The sequence below is a fragment of the Pinus tabuliformis genome, chromosome 5_1 (assembly GCF_031772625.1).
Source record: "Pinus tabuliformis cultivar Carrire ecotype Pingquan chromosome 5_1, CPIR1, whole genome shotgun sequence".
NCBI classification, from domain to species: domain Eukaryota; kingdom Viridiplantae; phylum Streptophyta; class Pinopsida; order Pinales; family Pinaceae; genus Pinus; species Pinus tabuliformis.
In genome coordinates this window covers 179426360-179448807 of record NC_142305.1, presented here as the reverse complement: position 1 = coordinate 179448807, position 22448 = coordinate 179426360, and the positions used below count along the sequence as shown (strand labels likewise).

General features: G+C 37.3%; 1 protein-coding gene across 2 annotated transcripts; it reads right to left on the bottom strand.

Moving 5' to 3' along the window:
* Positions 1-11510: 11510 nt before the first annotated feature.
* LOC149164003 (UDP-sulfoquinovose synthase, chloroplastic-like) lies at positions 11511-15763 on the bottom strand. Of its 2 annotated transcripts, none has more exons than XM_089431921.1 (3): positions 15461-15763; positions 13919-15062; positions 11511-12409 (listed from the first exon to the last, which is right to left on the bottom strand). In XM_089431921.1, the coding sequence occupies exons 2-3, from the start codon at positions 14996-14998 to the stop codon at positions 11996-11998; spliced, it is 1494 nt and encodes a 497-aa protein (XP_089288047.1). In that variant the 5' UTR covers positions 14999-15062; positions 15461-15763; the 3' UTR covers positions 11511-11995. The 2 variants fall into 2 exon arrangements, with proteins under 2 accessions (XP_089288047.1, XP_089288048.1); XM_089431922.1 differs by having other exon boundaries at positions 13919-15055.
* Between the last annotated feature and the right edge of the window lie 6685 nt (positions 15764-22448).

The window sequence follows — 22448 nt, the reverse complement described above, 5'->3', positions numbered from 1 at the left end:
CCTCTTATACTTTTCTCGTTGACAAATCAACGGCCGAGATTAAGTCTTTAATCAAAGGCTAAGATTAACTCTGGCTTTATCCATGACTTTTGGACCCTTCTAACACAATTTTATATTAATTCACATTAATATTTTATTTTCTCTAAGTTTAGACTTAGGGACCCCATTAAAAATATTAATTATTTTCCCAAACTGTTTAGAATCTACCCAAACCATTTCTGGGTATTGGAGATCTCATGTGCTTTAGTCTGCACCAATTTTCGTGGCTAGAGCACATCCAATGCTACCCCAAATCAACATTTTCAGCACGTCACTAATGTCATGCCTTTGGTGTTCATAAACCCTACAAAATACTCATCACAGTTTGTGTCACTTGTCTTTTGAGCTTCCGTCTAGTTTGAAGCCCCGAGTCAACTTGATCACCTATTGTTCAAGGCTATGTAGCTAATCTACCCTCCTCCCAGATTATCAAACTAGACCAAGACCAAAACATATCCAACAGTAAGCAGTTAACCATTAGAGCACAAAGATTAGCTCAATAGAGCCAAAGGGTATACTGGGCTGATTTCTCTGTAATATTTTTGAAGTGTCAATAAAATTAAATTTCCATGTTTTGCCTTGAGTTGCATTATGATTCTTTTGAGAAATTATCATTTCATTTGAGCCAATACAAGTGTGATCGAAGCAGTGGACACAGAAGAGCCAAAGAAGTTGAAAATAAGTGGTACACTGGGCATTCCACACTCCAGGACATTGTAAAGGCCAACAGAGCCATGTAAAAGTCCACAGTCACTAGTAATTCCAAGTACACAAATTGCATTAGAGTGCCATAGATTTCCTCACTGTGAAGTAAACATAACAGTAGTGTGGTGGAATTTAATCAAAATGGAAAACCAGTGTCATGATGTTTCTAGTTTCCTTTGGGTTTGGGGAAGAAAATCGTATTAATAAACAAAACATTTGTGTGATCTTGATTAAACAGCTTCCCTTCACATTAATCATGGAAGTTGTCCTTTTTAGACAGGTTGTGAGTTGTGACTGAAAATGTTCAAAGGAATGCTTTTACTGCACACCAACACAGGCTGACTTTCGATTCAACAAACTCATTTGTTGGAGAAAAATAAGCCACCGCTAAATAAAGCACCTGCCATAATTCTCAAATCTAAGAAATACCATATGGTATGAGGAATGCGCGTGAAAATAAGAAATTGTGAATCAACTTTCTTTCAATTTGAGCGAAATACAGATACATGCTGATAAAATGAAAATGAAAATTCATGTTATGTCTCCACACTATATAAGATGTGGAGGTATAGTCCCAGAGACATCTTATTGCATAAACTATTAGAATGAACTACATCTTATCTAAAAAAATTAATTTTTGGACAAGGCATGTTATATTTTATTATTAAACAATCGAAATATCAACAATGCTTCATATGGGACCAAAGTACGGTCATGCTGGGTAACTAATATGTCTGCTTTGGCTCCAATCTCAAGAGAATCTACATATAGATTATTTTGACAAATCCCAAATAACTTTCTGCTATACTTCATTAACTTAGTTCAATAGTGGTGTAACTTGAATGAAACCTTGTCCCTGGGCATCATAAAATACATACACCCCCCAAAATTTGATATTTTACTTTTACCATGGAATTCTAAAAGAGGAGTTTACCAGTGCACATAAATCAGGATGAATCTTGCAATAATGATATTTGGGTGTGAGTTCAGAGTATCGTATTTATTTTTCTTACAGCAACCCTCATACTGAGAGGCAATCAGCCTCTCGTATGTTGTAATTTTTCCTATTAAACAACAGCGTCCTTCGATGATCATAAATATAAGAAGAACATGAAGTACAACCCTATGGATTGGTAAGTAACCGAAATGATCTATGTTACATTGGGAAAAGAGCACTACCTTCAGACTTGTCTATCGTTCCCTTCATTTTTATTGGATGTCAAATAAACTACTTCAAGAAATGAGGAAATTGACAAAATTCATCATGCCCACGCACGTATTGTTGGGACTCAGAAATGTCATATTTCCATCCACCTTTTTCTTCACTATTCCTTACATTTCATCATCCCATTAACCTTTTATCATATCATTTTCATAAATACATTTGGGTTTCACCTTCTTATTTTCCATTTTATTCATTTTTGTATTACAAGTGAATTTATGATTAAATATTAGAAAATATACATATTTTTATATATCTCAAGAATATGTGAGTTTTGTGATGTGTAGGAAATATGTGAAGAATTAATTCCAAGAGACTTATCCATATCTCCTCCACTATATTAAGGAGATAATTATGCAATCCTATTCCTAAGGAGAAAATCATGGAGGATTTGGTTGGCATATCTTATCCTATTCCGAAGGAGAAAATCATGGAGGATTTGGTTGGCATATCTTATCCAATTCCTAAGGAGAAGATCATGGAGGATTTGGTTGGCATATCTTATCTAAGATATGTGAGAGATTTATGGAGGATTCAAACGGATCATATTTTGTAATAATGGGAAAGTAGTTAAAAATGCTTGAGAAATTTGTGAGATCATATTTTGTAATAATGGGAAAGTAGATTAGTGGATGATCATTATGAGTTTGTTACTCATCCCATTGTATAAATAGGAGTACAATCTCCTCCATTTGTAATCTGGAAGTTTTTGTAATCTTAGAATTTTGGAGTATGTAATCTTAGAAGCTTAGAGTTGTAATCTTAGAGTTGGTTTCTAATGGAGATTTTGAAATAAAGGATTAAACTTCAATTTTGCTTCTACATTTGAGTCTCCATTGAAGTGGTGTGCTTGTGGAGTTATGGAGGGCCCAGTGTTGTTAAAATCGCGATTTTTTCAAAAAATCGCGAGTTTATACCCCAGCCGCTTAAATCGCGATTTTTATCCCAAAAAATCGCGGCTTTTTTTTTATAGCGATTTTTTCCATAAAAATCGCAGAGGCGCGGGGCAGCGGGCTTTTAATAGGCAAAAACGATTTTTTTTTATGTCATTATGCTGTCGCCGCGCGGAGGAGGAGGAGAAGAGGTGAGGGAGAGGAGCTGAAGGGTTTCCGTCGAATTTGGGAGCGAATCCAAGTGTTTTTAGGAGAAATCCAAGACAAGATCACCAATTTGTCCATAAAAAAGGTATGTAGATTAATTTTTTTTTTGTTTTGGTTCTATAAAAACTTTGTTTTTCATTGTTTTTAAAGAATTTTTTGTAATTTTTCATTGATTTGGGATGGGTAATTTGTTATGACTATGAGAACCAATTTTTTATTTTTATTTTCTCATTTTTTTTAAACATTGTTTATTTTTTTTGAATTTTCATTGTTTTTTGGCATTTGCCATTGGCATTTGATTGGGTAACTTGGGTTTGGAAATTGGGATTTTGGAAATAATTAACTTGTAATTTTGTAAATGCTAAATTGTAATTTGTATTATGTAATCCTAAATTCCTATTTCTTAATCCTTATTTTTCCATAGGTTTGCAAATTCAAAATTCAAAAACAAACATGCCAAGGAAATTGGATCCTTTCTGGGAATATGGTGAACCTAAAACTCCGAATGATAGACAAAACTTGTATTGCAAGTTGTGTGGAAAGGAGATATTCGGGGGGGTGTACAGGTTGAAGTTCTACCTTGCACAAATCCCTGGACATGATGTGGGGCCCTGTCTAAATACAAATCCTGAAATTATCCAAAGAGCCATGAGAGCATTGGGAGAATTAGAGCACACTAGAGAGGCCAAAGAAGAACTCAAAAGGCAACTAAAAAGGTCAGTTGAAGGAAGTGGGCCAAGTGGCACTGGTTCTGTTGCAGCGTCAGTCAATCCGGTAGCTGCATCATCATATTTTGTTCCTCGAACCACACCTGGTTCACAACCAACTATCGGTTCAATGCTAAAAAGAACTGAAAAAGAACAAGCTGACAGGTTGATGACAAAATTTCTCCTCTGGAGTGATATTCCTTTCAGCATTGTAAGGAATAATCCATTTTTCCAACCTACTGTTGATGCTATTGCTAGTGTTGGCCGGGGTACAAAATCCCTTCTCTTCATGATTTCAGAGGCCGGCTTCTTCAAGATGAAAAGCGTGACTGCACCCAAAGATTGGAGGATTTTAGGGCATCATGGGCACAAACAAGATGCACTGTTATGTCAGATGGTTGGACTGACCAAAAGGGGAGAACCCTTATAAACTTCTTGGTTAGTTGTCCCAAGGGGACTATGTTTATCAAATCTATTGATGCAACTCATCAAATCAAAGATGCAAGAACTTTATGTGATTTGTTGGATGTGTTTATTTTGGAGGTGGGTGCAGAAAATGTTGTCCAAGTCATAACGGACAATGCTGCAAATTATGTTGCTGCTGGTAGAATGCTTATGGACAGGCATCCTACTTTATTTTGGACACTTTGTGCTGCCCATTGTATTGATTTGATGTTAGAGGACATAGGGAAAATTCCCTTTGTCAAAGAGATTGTTGACTCATCAAAAAGCATCACAAAATTTATTTACAATCACACATTTGTGCTTAGCTTGATGAGAAAATGCACCAACAACAAAGAGTTGGTGCGCCCCGCCATTACACGGTTTGCGATGAGTTTCATATCTCTTCAATCCCTCTTGAATTCTATGTGGGATTTGAAGAGAATGTTTCTTTCAGAGGAGTGGCGTGCTTCGTCAATGAGCCGCAAACCAGAAGGAGAGGCCGTGTGCAGACTAGTTTCATACCAGGAAGACTTCTGGGCGGGAGTGCAGGAGGTGTGCGCTGTTACTGAACCTTTGGTAAAGGTTCTTCGGTTGGTTGATGGTGAGAAGCCCGCAATGGGCTATTTGTATGAAGCCATGGACAGGGCCAAAGAAGCCATTCGGTCCTACTATGATGATAAGGGAGATGATGGGTTTCAGAGACAACTCCTTCTATGGGAAGTCATTGATGAGCGATGGAACAACACACTCCATCGTCCCATTCATGCTGCTGGGCTTTTCCTGAACCCTGCATTTTCTTATGCATGTGGGTTTGATTTTGATGCTGAGATCGTGGATGGATTATTAACCTGTGTCCAGAAGATGGTGAGATCTCCAGAACAACGTATAGAGATCTCCAAACAAATTGAGACATATAAGATGTCAGGTGGCACATTTGGCTTTGAGATGGCTGTCACTGATAGGACGATTAAAATGCCAGGTATTTTTTAGTTTGTACTTTGTAACTTTGTTTCAAATTTCATTGTCTCTTCAAATTCCATTTTTTTCTTATGTTTATTTAAAATTTTATTTGTAATTTTGTTGTAGACGCATGGTGGAAGATGTATGGTGGCAGAGTACCCCTTTTGCAAAAGCTTGCCGTACGCATCCTCAGCCAAACATGCAGCTCATCGGGATGTGAGCGCAATTGGAGTGTATTTGAAAAAATACACAACAAGAAGTGCAATAGGTTAACACTTAAACATTTAAAATATTGCAAATTTCCAAATAAATTTTTGAATTCATTAAACAATATTTTTTTTATAATATTAATTATTAATTATTATTTCATGAACTTTGTACAGGTTGGAGTCCCATAGACTTAATGACATGGTCTATGTCTACTACAATCTTCGATTGTGGGTGAGGCAACTAGAGACGACACCTGATATGGATGCCATCTCATTGGATGGGATTGACACCACTGTTGAATGGAGGGTTGAGATCGAGAGGCCTCTCATGGATCCCACTGATGATTGGTTAGTGCAGGATGAGGGGGAGGAGGAGGGGGAGGAGCAGGAGCAGGAGGAGGAGCAGGAGCAGGAGGAGGAGGAGTTGGAGGAGCAGGAGGAGGAGGTGACACCGCCTACCCGGGCTACCACTACCACCAGTAGAGGACGTGGTCTCCGTCTACCTACAGTAGCTGCTACTTCTACTTCTTCAGCTTCTAGAGCACGTCAGACTCCACTGCCATTTCCACCAGCACAGGCACCAGCATCTTCATCTAGGGGGAAAGGGAAAGCAGTGACATTTTCTCGCAAGAGGGGCAGAGGAAATCAATAGGATTAGAGTCTTAGACTTTCATTTTATTGTATATGACATTATGACATGATGAGATACATTATCATATTTTTTGTTGATATTTTGAGGCTGAGCTGGGACTCAGGACATTATTCAATGTTATGTGTGATTTTAGCGCTAGAAATGATATTAAACATCTTATATATTAGTTTTTTTATCATATTTATGTGTCAATGTATTTATTTTATGTTGTAGATGGTTTAGATATTAAAAAAAATGAAAAAAAATGAATATTTTTGTGCCAAACGCTTTTTTCCCGCTTTTTTCCGTTTTTTTCCCGCTTTTGCCGATTTTTTCCGCTTTTTTCTCGGCGCCGATTAAATCCCGCTCGCGCTTTTAACAACATTGGGAGGGCCCCCATGGCCTCACTTGCATGCTTATCTGTTTATAATTTACTTTATTTTTTGTTTGATTTCAGCTTTCAAGTTTTATTAAATGTTCTAACATTGGAAGAGTCTTATTTGAAAGTGTTCTTGTAAGAGGACCGTAAGATTTCAAACAATTATTAGATCTAGGTTTATTTCATTTCAGCTTTTAATTTCTTATTAGATGTTCTAATGTTGAAAGAGATCTTAATGAATATGTTCTTGTAAGGGGACTTTAAGATCTTGGACAAATTAGGAATCTTTCTAGATCTATATATTTTAGATAAGCACTTCTAAGTTTACCTTCCCGGGTTGACATTAAATTAAACTCTAATTTGCATCCGCATTTTAGACCACACATTTTGGCGTCGTTGCCAGGGAAGTGCAACTAGAAGGATTTAGTCTTTATTTTATGCATTTGTTTTTATGGACTAATTTGTGGAACTTGGTGACAGCAGGTTCATAAAGGAGTTCAAAGTTTGGAGCATTCTCTTTTTTTCATTTTTGCATATACATAATTTAAATTCAGCGTCTATTTTAAACCCCCCATTTCTCACTAATCCATCTACGGATGAGGGCTTTGACAATGTTGAACAGGTACTTCTTGGAGAGCAAGGACAATAACCTTAATCCAATTCTAAGACAGGATTCTCACATACTTGCAAAACATAATGTAAAATTTTTAAATCTTGATGTGAGCATGTTCGAATTTTTAGTCCGTAGATGGCTTCACTGGAAGCATGCTTTTACTTAGAAAATAAAACATCTTTTAAGTTAATGTAAAATAGATTAGAAAAATAAAAATGAGATCTCATTAGAAGTCATTATCATTAGAAGTTTTTAGTCTTGTTTTCAAAAAAATAAATCATCATGAATAAATTCAATGGCACATCTTTGCATCTATGTCTTGTTTCTGTATCACGGGTGAGCCAGGAGCCTGATTATCGGAAAGATTTGTCTTCCGAGAGTCTAAATGCCCCCGTGACATTGCAGAAAGAGTGTAGATAATGCAAGGTTTTGTCGCAGATCTTAATTGTGTTTTATCCATCCACGCTAACCTGCATAAATAAAAATAAATCAAGAGATTAGTATGCTCTCTTCCCGCACTTCATGCGATCTGGAAGATCATAAAATCTATTGATTTATTCCAATAAAAATACTCTTGCTGGAGAACTAATCTGCAATGCGACAATAAAGAATTTTGTGAATGAGAAAAATATCATCTTCAAAACGCAACCCCTTAAAAACATCAGTTTTGAAAAGCAGTTTGTGATCAAACCAGGGCAAATCTAGACAAACGAAGACATGGGTTTTTTCCATAATAGAATGAATTATATAACCCAGAAATCGTTTGCTTAAATTCCTAACGGTCTAAGAGGAAATCGTGGTTCTTCGGGACCCTATTTTGGTAACTGCATGAAGAAAAAACGGTTTTTACAATTAATATGCAGAGGAATTCAAAGTTACATAAAAGCTCGATTTTTCATTGATTCTAGAGGATTTTGTGTGTTTTTTAGGATATTGAAAAAAAAAATCCATTTTAGTGTTAATTTATTTTTAGAAATTTTCTATATTAGTTTTTAATTAATTTCTTTATTTAAAAAAAATGATTTTTTTATTTTGTTATTAAAAAAAAAATTGAATTTCATTCTTTTGTTTTTTTATTTAAAAAATAATAATAATAATAATAAATAAAAATTCACAAAATTCATGCAGGTTTGAAAATAAAAAAATGGAACACTTGGAAACAAATTTTGAGGATCGATTTATCAAACATTTGGAGGATTCTATAAATGATGATTATCTTGTTTCAATAGCTTCAAGTTGGCATTAAATATTCATGTTGAATGCTTTTATATCACATACTAATATGCAGAACACAACAGATCTTTCTAATGCCAATCTTTTTGCCGAGCATATTTCATCTGACACAAACAGGGAGTATTACTTTTCATGGTTATTTTTAAGAATGGATTGATTTTAATATCATGATTAAGTCAATTTCAACACTTTGATTGTCCTTAATATGTTTTATTTGGTATGAAATTTTTGCGTAAGAATCATGAAGGAAATGGCCATTTCTTCTTGAACACACTTATGTTTTCTTTCTGCCAAGTTTTTTTTACAGGTTACAGGATAATCAAGTGATCATAAGGAGATTACATTGTGACGACAATTGGTCTTCCAAAGACTACAATTCATGAAAAATTCTAAAGACAAATCCAACTCCACAACCACTACCTTGCACCTCCCTTTTTGAAGCAGATTTTGAATTCCACCAATTGTAAATCCATAAAGCATGACATTTCCATATCCATTTTTCACAGCAAGAGTTCATCTTCATACACCATGCATTTCCTTACATCCATTTTTGGACGCTTGAAGGAGCTAATTCTTCACTGCACATATCATGACATTTTCCACTCCACAACGATCCTTTTGCGTCATGATTACAACTCCTTGTTTTACAACGATGAATAAAACTCATTCCCTTTCCATGATTACATTGCCTTGTTTTCCTCGCCATGCTGATCCACACTGCTTGTCCGTGAGTTATTTCCATTTATAGTCCTACCAAATCTTTTTGTACAAACTCGCGTTGACTGATGTGGGATTCCTTAAGGCCCACCTTTCAACAAGTCTTGCCCCATCGACATCAGCACCTTATCTGGGAAATAGACTAGAGTTCCTTTTGAGTACCTAGAGGCTTGCATGCCTTAATGGCAAGTTCTCTCGCTGACGATCATGGGAATACATCAATGTCCCTTGATCTTCAGATCTTGCAAGTGGCTCGACCTCAACACATCCATTCACACTTCGCAAGATGTACTCGGGTACCTTGGCACTCATTGACATCAATGGTGAGTTGCCTCGCATTGGTTAACGGCATACATCAATGGCCGGTAATCCAATGATTTCTATTCATGCTTGACATCGACACATTCTTTCGCATGATTAGAATTGTACCAAGAAGTTTAGTAGCAGGTGAAGACTATACACTTTTTCACGACTCCCTCAGCAGTTACAGCAGCATGAATTCTGATCTATGAGAGTACCACAGTTCCACTTTCAGCATTTATCTTTTCCATGATTCAGCATCAGCAGTTCAGATTCCTTCATTTCCCAAGATCCAGTAACAACAACATCAGTCACATTTTCCTAATCCAGCAGCAGCTACATTCCTCTTGCATAGTTCATCATTCTTGGGTAAGTAGAGGTATGTTGTTTTCTAATCTTTAATCATGCAATTCCTTATATGCTAACTTGAATATTTTGGAAAATTCCCTCACCATGCTACATTTCCTTTCATGAGCCATGTCAAGTTGCATGAGGACATGCAACCAATTCAGTTGAGGGGGGGGGGGGGGAGAACTATATTCACTTCCATGATTCCATTTCTTCACCACACTACATATTTACTTCCATGATTCCATTTATTCACCACTATCACTCCATTTTTTCTCATTTACCATTCACCAACATTTATTTTCCAATGATACTTTGTTGCACTTTGCTTCATACGTAATATTGGCATGCTTCATTAATATTACAAAAGGGCTTTCTTATGCACATTGATAGCTTATGATTTCCAGTGAGTGTTTACATTATTATTGAAGAAAAGAGAATAGAAACCAACATTCTTTGTATTCATGGTTGTCACACAAGAACCAACCATAAGAAAATGTAAGTTGTTACTCATGTCTTTCACATATCCTGGAAACATTCATTGTTAAAGACATCATCATGAAAAGCCAAAGTTGTTCAAGATGCCAAATGTTCTTAAAAAGACCCATGCATGGTCGCATGAGGACATGCAACAAGTTCAGTTGGGGAGGATGATGGGACTCAGAAATGTCATATTTCCATCCACCTTTTTCTTCACTATTCCTTACATTTCATCATTCCATTAACCTTTTATCATATCATTTTCATAAATACATTTGGGTTTCACCTTCTTATTTTCCATTTTATTCATTTTTGTATTACAAGTGAATTTATGATTAAATATTAGAAAATATACATATTTTTATATATCTCAAGAATAGGTGAGTTTTGTGATGTGTAGGAAATATGTGAAGAATTAATTCCAAGTGACTTATCCATATCTCCTCCACTATATTAAGGAGATAATTATGCAATCCTATTCCTAAGGAGAAAATCATGGAGGATTTGGTTGGCATATCTTATCCTATTCCTAAGGAGAAGATCATGGAGGATTTGGTTGGCATATCTTATCCTATTCCTAAGGAGAAAATCATGGAGGATTTGGTTGGCATATCTTATCCTATTCCTAAGGAGATATGGAGGATATGTGAGAGATTTATGGAGGATTCAAAGGGATCATATTTTGTAATAATGGGAAAGTAGTTAAAAATGCTTGAAAAATTTGTAGGATCATATTTTGTAATAATGGGAAAGTAGATTAGTGGATGATCATTATGAGTTTGTTACTCATCCCATTGTATAAATAGGAGTACAATCTCCTCCATTTGTAATCTTAGAATTTTGGAGTATGTAATCTTAGAAGCTTAGAGTTGTAATCTTAGAGTTGGTTTGTAATGGAGATTTTGAAATAAAGAATTATACTTCAATTTTGCTTCTAAATCTGAGTCTCCATTGAAGTGGTGTGCTTGTGGAGTTATGGAGGGCCCCCATGGCCTCACTTGCATGTTTATCTGTTTCTAATTTACTTTATGTTTTTGTTTGATTTCAGCTTTCAAGTTTTATTAAATGTTCTAATATTGGAAGAGTCTTATTTGAAAGTGTTCTTGTAAGAGGACCGTGAGATTTCAAACAATTATTAGATCTAGGTTTATTTCATTTCAGCTTTTAATTTTTTATTAGATGTTCTAATGTTGAAAGATATCTTAATGGATATGTTCTTGTAAGGGGACTTTAAGATCTTGGACAAATTAGGAATCTTTCTAGATCTATATATTTTAGATAAGCACTTCTAAGTTTACCTTCCCGGGTTGACATTAAATTAAACTCTAATTTGCATCCGCATTTTAGACCACACACGTATCATAAGCATAAACGACGATGCATTTTTCAAAAAGAATTTTGCAAAGACATTTTATGGAACAGATTTTTGTGGCAATATAGACAAATTTTATTTTGAAAAAGCAGTGAAGGCATTGGGACTTTGAAGTCAGTGCGTACATGACTTTTGTACAAGAAAAGAAAAGGCATTCTTAGTCAAAAAAATCTGACTATGAAGCCCTACAAACACGTTATGACCTTTGCCTTTTCATCAGAACTAGGTACGAGGACAAATCCTTCTCCTGACAAAGGAGGCAGTTACAAAGGTTTCAAACTGCAGAAAAGAAAGATAGCTTATTTTACTTTAGAACTTAACTTGTGAAGAACTAGACCTGAAGTCAGTGCGTACATGACTTTTTTACAGGCACAGAATAAACATTCTTAGTCATAGATAATCTGACTTATGAAACCATACAAACATGTGACGTTTTTTCCTTTTCTTCGGAACTAGGTACAAATAGAAACTATTATTCTGATGTGAAGACACAAACAAAAGTTTCATACCACAGAAGATAAATAGTTTATTTCACTTTAGAACTCAACTCCTGAAGCACTAAACCTTGGTTTCACTCCAATTTTCTTCCAGGAAACAGCGGGCATAATCTGCGCCATGTCTACACGATCAGAATACCTCATTGCAAAATTTAGAAGAGAGTCCAGAAGTGCATCTGACAAGAAATGGGGCTGCAATCCCAACTGGATCAACTTAGTATGCTTTGCATTGTAATAGTGTTCCTCGGCCTCAACACGTGGGTTGGGCACGTTGATGGTCCTGACCTCCAGGCCTAGCTTCTCACCAGCCTTTATAACAGTTTTTGCTAGATCATTTACAGAAAACTGCTCAGTAAATTGATTGAAAACTCTGAACTCTCCAGGATTTGCAGGATTAGCAATGGCAATTTCAACACATTGAACCGTGTCTCGTATATCAAGATATCCCCGAGTCTGCAATAACAGAATATTTAACACAAAATCTTCTATATCAGTTCGACAAAGGAAAAAGGTGCACTTTCGACCGTATTCAGGAAGTTCTAATATAGATTTTGCGTGAGCGCGTGTTATCAAAGGAAAAATACGAAAATTGGTTACTTCAAAGTCTAAAGAGCAAATAGTTTCGTGACAATGTCCCCAAACAGAAGAAGGTTAATGTATTTATAAAATTTAACTGCATATCATATATGTGCAAAGTTCTGCATGTTTTCAAATTCCTTCAGCTTTCACCCAAAGGAAAATAGATGTTTGAACACAACAAATGAGGCCAAAACTCCATTCAAATGAAAAAGGAAGATCTGGACTAGAAGTGGCAAAACATGTTATTATACGTTTACAAAGAACTATTATTTGAGAAGATTTTGATCAGTGACAATTCTGAGAGAAGCCTTTCTCATTGAATATTAATACTGCTTATCAAATTTGATCCATTGTGTAACTTTGTTTCATCTATCTATAGAGAGTTCCTTCCCTGACATCATCCCTCTGCTACATGTAGTGCACCTAGACATAAGAAACATCGCCCCTAATTACATTGCTGAGTGATTCTGTTGTGTTTTAAATTCTCCCCTTGACTGAAGAAATAAAGGAACAAGTTTGAGCATTAGGCAAAAGTTTTCTACATCGTAGTAGCAACAATGCTCAAAAACAGCAAAAGGCAATATCCTTACCCTTTTTTTGCATATGACGAACAAACACCCTTTGCCATAGTAAAAGGCCATAGTCAACCCATTTTAGACTCACAGTATAGTTAATTAAGATGAATGGGCAAAGCTTAGATAAATTCAATTAAGTTTAAATGTAAAATAGTTTTACTTTTAGTAAACTATATCTACCCAGTACCCTCCCAACCAAATGCTATCATCATCGTTGCTGTTGACTCCTACTTCATGTGAGACAAAAGAAAACAGATAAAGAAAGACGAAGAATACTAGAGGTTCAAAATATAACATGCTATATTTGTGTGTCATTGTCCAATCTTTTGTTGCTTCATCGGCTGAATAATGAATTTCACCAGTTTTAGTTCCAATGTTTTCCCTTTTCTTCCTAGCACGGCTTCTATGCTCTAAACTGCAGCACAAATTCTATGGAATCAAAGTTACAAAGAAAATTTTGGTGGTTAGGTTTAGTTGTCGTTCGAGTGAAATTATTAATGAACTATGCAAGGATAAATACATGCCCGAAACTAGGAAACCAAACCCTCTAAGCAAGAAAAGTTTTGTATGAAAGTTTTTTCCTTTCAAAAATAGATTGATAGTGAACCCTTTATGGAATGCAATGAAGTAGAGATGTTGTCAACGCCTGTACTGTCAAAGTATTTGAGATAGCAACAAATAGTTTTGGCTACCTTTATGAAGCATCGTTGCTTATTTGTGAATCTGGCTTCTGAAAAACTTTCTATAAGTTCTAACCCAACTATATTCCAAAAACTGACCAGTGGGGTTTTAAGTGACACGAAGGTACCTGACCACCCTTGCCATAAACTGTGAGCGGATGTCCAACAGCTGCTTGCACACAGAAACGGTTCAATGCAGTCCCAAATACACCATCATAGTCCAGCCTATTAATGAGTTCTTCGTGTTCTGCAGTTTCTGGAGTTATGACGCCATAAACCACCCCTTGATTGAGGTCTGTAGCCCTTAGTCCCCAAGCCTTGCAAGTAAAAGCTATGTTGTGAGAATCGTGCACTTTGCTAAGATGATAAAAGGAACTTGCTTGCTTCGGATATGGCAGCGTGTCTGTCCTACCATTATGAGTAATGGCAATGTACCCTTCCTCAATATCAATGTTGGGAGTTCCATACTCTCCCATGGTACCCAGTTTAACCAAATGGCATTCTGGACTGAATTCTTTGATAGCAAAAAGCACATTCATGGTTCCAATCACATTGTTATGCTGAGTATAGACTGCTCTTCCTCTGTCTATCATGGAATAAGGAGCAGACCTCTGTTCTCCAAAGTGTACAACTGCCTCGGGCTCAAAGGACTTGAAAGCCTCTGCAAGGAAATCAAAATCACAAACGTCTCCCACAAACAGGTCAAGCTGTTTGCCAGAGACTTGCTTCCATCTCTTTATTCTCTTCTGAATTGAGACAATGGGTGTTAGAGAGTCGATCCCAAGCTGCTGGTCAAACAACCTGCGGACAAGGTTATCAACAATGGCAACTTGATATCCTCTGTTTGAGAGATGCAAAGCTGTCGCCCATCCACAGTAACCATCCCCTCCTACAACCATTACTTTCTTCCCTTTACCTCCCTCTTCCGTTGCAGGGGATGTTGTTTTCACTTCTTTCTCCTTCACAGCAACAGCCCTCGGGGAAAACTTGGCAACATTTCTTCTACTGAACTGTCTTTTAAACAAAGATAAAGATTCAAACTTACTGCATCCAAACAAGGCCTCTTGCTTCCCAAATGAAATAGAACCCTGCCCTCTTCTAAAGGAAACTGCATTAGCAGGCGTCAGGATAGTGCTAGTAGCATCCAGATGAGGCTTAATACAAGCCATTGAATCGAAACAAGAAGCAGTCGACAGCGTCTGTGACATGATTCACGGTTGAAAGCTAGTGTGTACCTAACCTAATATAGAAATGATATGTCGGCCCTGAGCTCTGCCCACATGTGAAAATTAGTACATATAGAAAAGATAATCACAGTTATTTTACACATAAGATCTACATGACAGAGGTGTGTCCATACTGGTCCTCGATATTTGGTTATTTTAGGTGATCTGGCACAGACCAGAAGCTTTCCCCTGATCTGATGGAGAAGCGTCCAAAGCAAATTGACACCTCATGACTACCAAATGAATGCAAAATGAAAAATTATGGTTTGGCCCTAGGGTAGCTGAACATCAACTACTCCTAACTGCAATTTCTAACCTAAATATTAGCAAGAGACTTCACTCTGGAAAGTACTGAATGAAGATTTTATACATTGTAAGCCAAGTAACAACATTTTTATAACCGATGTCGGTACAAAATAAGAAAAGCCCAGCTAAGAATCTTACCGGTGAAGAAACCCCGAAGAAGATTTTGCCGTACTGAAGCTAGATAAGGTCCGCCCACAATCACCCACCAGCAGGAATCCGTGTTAACAGAGGAATATGTTTTTCTCTTGAAAGCTGATAGAGTTAGAAACCATATAGAGCAATGTGATACTCCAGTAACAGCTGAGGGCAGAAATTGATGCAACACTTATACGTTGAAAACAGGAAGAGAAAATGAATATGCCCTCCGAAAGATTCCTGAACTCACTAGGCTATCCGCATTATCCTGTTATACGTTCAGTATATTCCAACTGAACCTTACATCCGTTTATCACAGTCATAAAAATTTAATGATCGAGAATATGTGGACAAATAAAAAAAATAGATTATTTGTGAGCTTGTCATGTCATTTTTGTGGACTAATAAAAAAAAATTAGATTATTTGTGAGCTTGTCATGTCAATTTTTGTTGATAATGAATATCGAAATATTTGAAATCAAACTTCTGGGTAGGTGAATTTTCAAAATCCTTTAATATCTTGATTGGCATCTCTTTTTTACCATCGTGATTGGCATCACTTCTTGATTGCAATCACTTTTGTGATATTAGGAGTATTTAGTATCTGTTATGTTATGTTTTGTATCATTTTATTAGTTATCATGTTTTTGTATTAATTTAGTTATTGTGAGTTTTGAGGATATGATCCAAAGGTTAAGTTGGGAGTTCTGGTCTTTATAGGGGTTGTGGTCTAATTTTTGGCATAACTGTGTACACATGTAAGGTCTTGTGGTCTGATATGTAGTGTGGTTTCTTCAATTGTAAAACAAAACAAAAAAAGCATTGTGACTATGGTATTAACATGTTATTGTGGTGGTATTGGTTCTTTTGTTGCACCGAGAAGTGCTTTATAGCTCAATGTATGAGGGAGATTCAGCGCTCTATAGCTCAGTGTATGGGGAAGATGTTGTCAGGTAATGTTACATTAAAAAAATAAATGAAAAATAAATAATAATATTAAATATGTAGGCTCAAATAAATTTTTTTAATAAAAATGCATATATACAATAATCTGATCACAAAAGAAAATGAAGTGATGAGAAAATTCAATAAATTAGAAAGAGAAGAGTATAAAGGGTATAGGGGCTGAAAACTTTAGTTATTGTATGATTGTTCTTAAAAAATAAAGCGGTATAATCTCTCACTTATATTAATGAAATAAAATTATTTGTTTGTAAATTCAGTGGCGCTTCACATTGGGACAACAAACTCACTAGTAAAATTTATTGAAACTCTATTCCCTTTTGCTTTGATCCTCATTGGGCATTACACAGAAAATATGTAGAATATAATATAAGATTATTTGCCAAAACTTGAAGCTTATTAAACATAAGTCAACTTAACTCTTATTGTGTGTAAAATGTTGCATGAAATTGGAATATTTACAAAACTAAATTGCTGAAAAAAATAAGTAAATTGATATCATAGTTAAAACTTGGTTGTGTGAAGTAAAATTTATCAAAGTAAAAAAATAATTAGCATTTCAATCTATAAATTAAATAAATTGATATTATAGTTAAAAACATTTTTGTGTGAGTTAAAAAATAATAAGTATTTATGATATAATTGGTATCATAGTTAAAATGCTTTTGTGTGAAGTAAAATTCATCAAAGTGAAAATTAATAAGTATTTCACATATATAAATTAGGTAAATTGATATCATAGTTGTGTGAGGTAAATTTTATCTATGTAAAAAGTAATAAGTAAAAATCAATAAATACTTTGAATGTATAAACTGTTAGCGCTTGAAATTTCACCTCAGGCTGAAAAAGGTAAACTCCAAGGCAACATCAAACCACTTAGCCTCGTAGCTAGCCCTACGGGGCAGGAGAGGGCTCTCTCCGGTCTATCTCGGCAAAGATCTTCAACGGGCAGAGATAACCAATAAAGAACACTGATTTTAGGCTAGTAAACTGATAAAAAGGTTTGATTTGGGATTTTTAGGGTTTTGGTGGAAAATCGGGGAAAGGCAATTTTGGGTGCGGGGATTGGACACAGTTTTTGCAGGGGGTTCTTTGGGGCAAGGTAGGAGACTGTATTGATGCCTTTGAAAGAGTCAGATGGGCAAGAATGACTGGTGAGGAGCTAAGGAGAGCAAATAAACACCTTGAGTTCTCCTTAAACAGATGAAAACATTGATATTAAGCAAACGTAAAAGCAGAGCATGGCAATCATGAATTCTACTTTAACACTTCATTTGCCTAATTTGCAAAAGTAAAGTAAGAAGATGTTTCACATAACAAACTTACAAGTACAAAGAGAAACACACCATCAACACATGTAACCACAGGAATCCCAAAAAGGACTGCAAAACCCTGGTCTTTCTTCCTTTGCCAAAATTGCAGAGATACAATGAGTAATACAATAGAAGCTTTCTCCCTCAAGAGTCCAACCATGAAAATGACCAAGAAAATACATAATATAGGCAATCTAACATCTTTCCTTGCCTCTAGGGGTCGAGCTCACTATCCTAGGAGTTGTTTCAACCAATTCCAAACTGAGCACTAAAATCTAGACAGTCAAAACAACTTGCCTCTATTAGCTAGGAAACCAATTCATTCATTAAATTTTTGCCTATTTCATGAATGAATCTTCTAGAAGAGATAAATAAGTGTCAAAGTATCATAAAATTACATCATTTACATCAAGGAGGATCAAAATCCACTCCAAAAAGTCAAACCTAGTCAAACTGCGTTTTGCTAAGCTGTAGGTGCATTTTTTGTGAAAATGGCCTGATGCGTAGCGCCCTGAATCTCAACGTGTAGCGCGCCTTTGGGCCTGATTTTGAGGCACTTCCCGGTGTCCAAATGAGGCAAAAGTGGGCTTGTTGGAAAGGTCTGGATGTCTACTTTCCAACCCAAATGGAATTTCTGAATTTGGTGACCATTTGCCCCTCCAAAATTGCAATCTCCCAAGACTGCTTCCTGTGTGTCAAAAAGGTGGCAGAAAGTCATTTTTTGCTTGTTTTTTGACCTTCTGGAGGCTCAAAACTTGGTGAAATTTCTTGGCAATTGCTGAGAAAGTGTATTTTTGTGTGACAAATCCAAAAATGCTAAGTTTTCATGAAAAGGAGTTGCCCATCTTCAGGGTAGCGCGCGGCGCGCTATGCGTTGGGGAAGAAAACCTATTTTTTGCCCAAAAATTCAATGCTCAAATTTTTTTGAAATTTGTGCAGAAGGTAAGTCATTTAGCACCATGCTCCTTCAAAGAAGCCTCAGCCAAGATGTGGAGGGGATCGGGCCCTTTTCTTCGTTTTAGTGCCTTAGCCAACCGTCCTTTGAGCACCTTCATTTTTGCCTTACATACATGCATTCGAGCCCAATAATGGTTTTTCATGTTTCGTAGCATGTCGTTATCTTTGTTAGCCTTGGCCAGCAACCTCTCCAAATGAGCATTGACCCGGAGAAGCATAGCCTCTCGCTCAATGGGTACCAAATCACCGGGTCTCTTACGAGCCAAGTTGCGGTCTTCATGGATCCTCCGCAACTCATCAAGAGAGTGTTCATCCTCTAATTGCTTGTTGCGCTGCTCTAAGTAGGTGATTGTCTAATTTGCCATTTCCAACCTTTGCTGCAACGAGTCATTTTCAGCCCTCAGTTGCTGGATGATCTCCTTTGACTCTAGGTTAGGAGAAATAATATCAAGGTCAACAACATCTATGCCTGGAACACCTGATGGCCCCTCATCAATCTTGGGCTGCTTGCCTCTCTCTGGTACCTGTGCTGTTGTCAAAATCGAGGCCCCTTCCACCTGATGTGGAGATAACACTCGCTGTGTTGATGAAGAAGGCGAGACCCCTTCCACCTGATGTGGAGAAAATACTCGCCGAGCTGATGCGAATAAGGCCCTGTGGCCTCTCTGATATGTGACCAATGGAGGGGAGCTGACATGTCTGGGCTCAGGGATGTCATACTGCTGTGAAGGTCCTCCCTCCTCATGAACAACCTCAGGGGGTGGTGGCGCTGTGAATAAATCTCGAGAGATGAAATCCTCCCATAGAATACCCTGTTGGGCCAACTAATGCATGACCACAATCTTGATCAAAGCATAATGGTAGATGCTCCTGTGTTGCTGTGTTGGGCTCTTTCTCTGCACCAAGGGCACCATCCTCTCAATATTCCGGCACATGAAGAAAGGAATGTTCATCATCCGTACCCGTGTGAAATGCATCAACAAGCGGATATGGTACGAATACAAACGGTGAAATAGCGAATGATGAGCCTCATCAAGGGTGCATACTCATCCCTCAAGAATCTGAAAGGAAATACACCAGTCAGGTGCCTCATATATACAGGTTTAATGTAGGGCTCAAACTGGAATCTGTCCAACAACTGGCGCTTGTTCCACTCTTCTCCAACATTGGGTATCCCTGTTGCTTGAGCAATATCCTCAGGTGACAATGTAAAATCCACCCCTGCAAGATTCACATGCCCGTTGTGCAAATGCAAAACAAACAAGCGGACCAATTCCCTGTGGTGCTGAATTTGGGAAATTCTCTCACAATATTCATAGCATGATTGATGACGGAAACATGTGACTGCAAGTGGACAAGCTTGCAAATAGGCCAAAGAGGTGGGCTCTTCTCTCACATGCTGACCACCTTTACCACCCCTGTGAGGCCTCCTTGGCACCTCAACCTCCGGTGTTGACTCACGGTCATCACTTTGCTCATAGTCTGTTTCGGTTTCTAACATGGTTTCAAGAGCAAAATGGCTGAAATGTACTGCTGCTTCTGCTCAAATGACCTACTGTTTTGACTGTTTGAATGCTGCTCCAAGGGGACAAAAACACAAGGGAGATGTTAGGGAGGGGGACTTTTGAGGGGATTTAGGGAAAATATATATAAAAGGGAATTTAGGGAAGGAATTATGACACATACATCATCACACAATCATAATTTGTAGGGGTTTGATAGAAGCTAGGATTTAGGGAGATTTTATTGAATTTTAGGGATAGGTAGGGTTATAGGGCTTTTGATATTTTTGTTAGGGAAATTGTGTGAAAGTGACAAGGGAAGTGATAATGGGAATGTGGGGAAATGAGGGATTGAAAAAGAATGACCTTGGGCAGCAAACTCAAAACCCTAGCTTCACTTGCAATTTGAAATTTTTAAACATAATATATATGAATTTCATGCTTCACACTTGATGGCATTTGACACATTCTCCATGCTCATTTTTCTTTAGCAAGCAAAACACATTGATGATTGGAGGCCTACCTGTAAAACTTAGGAGATTTGAGGTCGTTTTGAAGCTTCACTGGCGGTTTCTGTAGGTGAAAACCCAACGCGTAGCGCGCGGGTCCTGACGCGTAGCGCAAGCCCAACGCGTAGCGCCCGACCTATTCTTCCACTGCGGAGTGTGCCCTGACGCGTAGCGCGTGCCCAACGCGTAGCGCACAGGTGCTGATGCGTAGCGCGCAGGTGTTGTCGCTCAATTCGTCCAGTTTCACACTAAATCGCCTCTCACACTTGCTCTTGGAGTCTTGGAGGCAAATGAATTGCAAAATGAGGAGAGAGGGGCTTTTATAAGCTTGATTTAAATTAATTTCCACTCAAACCCACTTTATAATGTTTATGCAATGACACTTTTTAAAAACTAATTACTGCTGACTTTTGGTTTGCTTTTTGTCATGAAATTGGTTGAAATGATGTTTTTTCTTGAAAAATTTTGCAGGGATAGCTTCTGAGGGGTCTTGGCAAAGGAGACCAAGGCCGCATGCCAACTTCTGGAGAATTTGAATTTTTTACAAATTTTTACAAAAATGAGGAAATGACCTTGCCTTCAAAAACAGGGTTTTTGAACTCAAGGTAAAAATTTAGCTATACAATATGAAATCATCTGAAGTGATGCTTTGATGGACATCCCTCTGGCCTGCTGGGCACTTATTGACCTTAAAATACATGACCTTAAAAGACAAAATTGGACTAAACCCTAGACCTAGTACTTTGACTTTCAAGACAAGACCAATGAGCCTGTAAAGAATTTATTGACTGAAACAAAATTAATCCAGCAGTGCCAAGAGGGGAATAAAAGACACAAGCTCCTCCATCAGGGTTATGGCATGCCTAATGGAATGCAATAAGATGACACTGATGAGACACCTACTTATGCAAATGCAAAGAGCTTTGATCGCTGATGGAGGGCTACTAGACCGACTCTAACATAAACGAAAAGCTAATAAGTATACTTTACTTTTTCCTAAGGTAAATTCTAACAAAGGGAAAAATAACAAGTACATATATATATGAATGAAATGGTTGGCATGTTGAAAATATGGTTGTGAGTACAAGTGTGTTAAGGCTCCCAAGCGAGGCAGAGGTACACCAGAAGGGGGGTTTGTCATGGGTGATTCTCAATCACTCCTTACATTGTCACAGACGAAACGGGCACCCATCCTGTCTATGGCACCAAGGGAGGCCTCCTTCCCCACTGCGAGATGGAACAATGGGCATGGATTTGTGCCCTTTGCGGCACCCTCAATGGCCTTTCCGCTCAGTTGGCTGCTTACTTTTCCCTTTCTCAATTCTGTCCCGAGCTATCCTCCTCCGTTGATTTGGAACTCCAAGATGATGGATCAGGAGACGAGGAGATGCGGCCTCGTCTGATCTGTGTTGTTGCAGTTGACTTGTTAGCTAAGTCACCTGACACGGGGATTCGGGATTCGTGGTGTCGGATTCGGACACGTTGACCCCCCGGAACAGGACACGTAGGATTCGTTATATATTATTTTATTAATATATATATATATATTAAAAATTAGATATTTCTTACACAAATTTTAATTAATGATACAAATTTATTGATTTCAAACATAAATCTTCATCTATAGCTATTAGCATGCATAGTACATACAAAATTCAAATAAATGTCAGTGGTACTGGTCACATAAATGATAAATCTATTAAATCATGATTCATAATTCATAACTGAAAGACAACTTACAACTACA